This window comes from Cebidichthys violaceus, unplaced genomic scaffold, assembly GCF_023349555.1.
Source record: "Cebidichthys violaceus isolate CVI_PGR_0920_01 unplaced genomic scaffold, fCebVio1.0.p SCAF_144, whole genome shotgun sequence".
Lineage (NCBI taxonomy): Eukaryota > Metazoa > Chordata > Actinopteri > Perciformes > Stichaeidae > Cebidichthys > Cebidichthys violaceus.
Window position 1 is genome coordinate 205001 of NW_027176312.1, and position 3409 is coordinate 208409.

Below are 3409 nucleotides of genomic sequence, written 5' to 3' on the forward strand. Positions count from 1 at the left end.
CACAATCTGTGTTCTTTTAGCTCATCTAAAGCACTCTTCCTTGTTTAGTGAATTTTTGTATGAACATTTTACCGGCTCACCTGTGAAGCACGGTGTATGAATTGTGTTATATGAATAGAGCTCCTACAGGAGCCTCCTCTTTCCTCAGGGGGCCTCCTTGCATCTCGTCTCCTCTGAGCTCAGTGGGTTTCCGGGTCAGGGAGCAGAGGAGCGAGGATGAGAGGAGCAGCATTTGCTTAACTAGCTAGAAGTAAAGTGAGTCTCCTACAGTTTGTCCACTCTGTGTTCTTACTGATCACAGGTTCAAGTCCTTCCCTGAAGTCCTTTATCAGATAGTTTCCTTGGAGACGGTGTTGCTTGGTAACAACCAAGTGGACAAGGTGGACCCTCATCGTCTGATGAAGTTGGTTCATCTGTCGACACTGGATCTGTCAAACAATGACCTGCTGAACATCCCCCCTGAACTGGGCCGGTGTGCCAGCCTCAGGTATGGAGCACAGTCTGCACACTGCTGTCCATTGTCCCAACATGTTGGGCACACCACTACCAGTCAGCTCCTCTGCCTCTGGTGCTCAGTATTTTCCCTGATGCTCTGTAGGAGTCATACTATGATCATGACATGTATCCACATTTCCTCTTGGTTGCTTCTTAATGAAGTTTTTCAGCTCTGTTTTTAGTCCCTACCCAAAGCACAGTGTCTTAAAGTATAGTACTCCATTGTGGTGAGGTCTAATTATGTTTTCAAAATGATCTGTGTTTATTTTGAGTTGAGAAAAAATGATTGTAAGACCTGTATTGTTTCTCAGGTGTCTCAGTCTGGAGGGGAATCCTTTCCGCACACCCAGAGCAGCCATCGTGGCCAAAGGAACAGATGCAGTGCTGGAGTACCTCCGCAGCCGCATACCTACATGACCCCAGACCTCAGCCCAAATAGCTCCACCACCATGCTCACAGATCTGTTTTCATCAATGTTGACATTTAAATGCATTCAATCAAACCGCCTAATTGTTCCTTATCTTGATGTTACACAAGTTTGCAATTCAAAATCCACAGCATCACACAGTCAGCTTTTGTTAAAGGATCTCAATTCTCTCGCAGACAAAGGAAGGCTGCATTCCCCCTACTGCTGCATCTTTTGTCAGCAGAGCAGGGCCAAAAAATCAGCTGGTCCAAGTTAAAATCAAATCAAAAGATATTTAAGTACAGAAGCAAAACAGTTACAAACCAAATACACTATTAATAACAAAACAAACATATAATTTTCATGAAAGTGAGGCCTCGTCCGGGCCACGAGACAGATACGTATATCTGCTTCATGGTCAGGAGAAGGTCTCATCCTCTCCTCGGATTTACAGTTCTCTTGTCCCCCCAAAGTTACATTCCTCAGCCTATCGATCAGCTCCACGATTGGCTGAAATCTGATAAACTCCCCCCTGGCTGATAACCCATTGTTCTGGTCAAACATCTCAAAACAGCCAGCTCCCATGCTCCCGGCACATTCCTCAAACCCCCCTCACAGATACCCAATATACATACAATTCCTCACACTTTGAGAAGCGGATCAGTTGCCAAAGTTTCCCTCTGAAGTTGATCTGGTTTGTATTAGATGGATGTGTTGAATGTCATGAATAATTCTGGACAATCGGATTCAAACTGATGTCTACATGTTTAACTAAAAAAAAAAAACACTTCTCTTCATAAAGTTAAGAATTAGATGGAGTGGTTGTATAATAGTGTAGTAGCAGCAGTTCTTCATTAGAATAGAAGCTATAATACCCAAATTTAAGATGGGACAAAACTTTATTTATCCAGAGAGAATTTGTTGTAAGCTGTTGCAGTACAAAGTATAAAAACATGCATATATAAAATATCAATAACGGGGTAAGTATATCGATATCCATAAACAGATATCCCAAAATATACACATGCTAAAAACCTAAACAAGGTTATCGGTAAGAGTCATAAGTTGCTCATTTCTCAAGTTGCTTCTTGGTGAGTTGCATATATGTAGAACATCAAATTTCAAGAACGGGTTAATGTGTATGGTTAATTCAAGATGTTAGCTCAATGATTATTGATTATGTCCATGATATTGTGCTATATGTCCCATAAATCAGGAAGTTGTAATGAAAATGACTTCCTGTGGCGGTATCAGTTTACTGCTGACGGTGCTCCTATGCTTGACCAGCACATGGGGGAGAGGGTGAGTCACTGTTCAGAGGTCTCATTTATAACCATTGTGTAGCACAAAACTGGACCTGAAAGAGGCGTACGCCACTCCCCACGCAAACGTGATCTATAAAAACAAACTTGATGGGAGAATGTGATCACCTGTACAGAAACTCTGACCCATGTGTACGAATATTTTGGAAACACAGATGGTGAGGTGGTGAATTAAAGCCAGACTGTAGAAATGATGCCTGAAAAGCTCACTAAACTTGAAGCATGTCTTAAGGACATAAAAACCTGGATGACCCTCAACTTTCTGATGTTAAACTCAGACGAAACTGAAGTTATTCTAGGCCCAGAACACCTCCGAAATCAATTATCTAATGATATAGTTTCTCTAGATGGCATTGCTCTGGCAGCACTGTAAAGAACCTCGTAGTTATCTTTTATCAGGATATGTCCCTTAACTCCCAGATAAAACACATTTCTAGGACTGCCTTTTTTCACCTACGTACGTTTCAAAAATCAGGCACATCCTGTCTGAAAGCGATGCAGAAAAATTAGTTCATGCATTTGTTACCTCTAAACTAGATTACTGCAATTCCTTATTATCAGGCTTCTCTAATAAGTCTGTTAAATCGCTCCAGTTGATTCAGAATGCTGCAGCTCGTGCACTAACAAAAACTAAGAAAAGAGATCATATTACTCCTGTATTAGCTTCTCTGCACTGACTCCCTGTACAATCTAGATTCTAGAATATAATTTAAAATCCTTCTCCTCACCTACAAAGCCCTAATTGTTCATATCTTAAGGAGCTTATAGTACCATATTACCCCACTAGAGAGCTCCCTAAATTCAGGGTTACTTGTGGTTCCTAGAGTCTTAAAACATAGGATGGGAGCCAGAGCCTTCAGTTAACAAGCTCCTCTTTTGTGGAACCAGCTTCCAGTTTCAGTCCGGGGGTCAGACACACTCACCACATTTAAGAGTAAGCTTAAGACTTTCCTTTTTGATATTGCTTATAGTTGGGGCTGGCTCGGGTTTGCCTTGGACCAGCTCCTAGATAAGCTACTATAGGCCTAGACTGCCAGGGGACTTCCTAGGATACACTGAGCTCCTCTCTCCTCTTCTCTATCTCCTTCTGTATGAATTCATATCCCATTAATGCACATTACTGACTTTACTTCTTCACCGGAGTCTTTGTGGTTTCTTGCCTCACAGGTTTCCATGGATCGTGGAA

General features: G+C 41.9%; 1 protein-coding gene across 4 annotated transcripts in view; it reads left to right on the top strand.

The window, feature by feature from the left end:
- Positions 1-2417, top strand: part of lrrc40 (leucine rich repeat containing 40) — a 23558-nt gene extending 21141 nt beyond the window's left edge. For 3 of the 4 annotated variants that reach the window (XM_068709353.1, XM_068709354.1, XM_068709355.1), the window contains exons 14-15: positions 302-487; positions 807-2417. In XM_068709353.1, the coding sequence (XP_068565454.1) occupies positions 302-487; positions 807-912 (292 nt within the window). In that variant the 3' untranslated portion in view covers positions 913-2417. Of the gene's footprint in view, positions 1-301; positions 488-806 lie in introns of those variants that run through there. The other variant, XR_011102815.1, reaches the window with a different exon arrangement.
- The last annotated feature ends 992 nt before the right edge of the window (positions 2418-3409 follow it).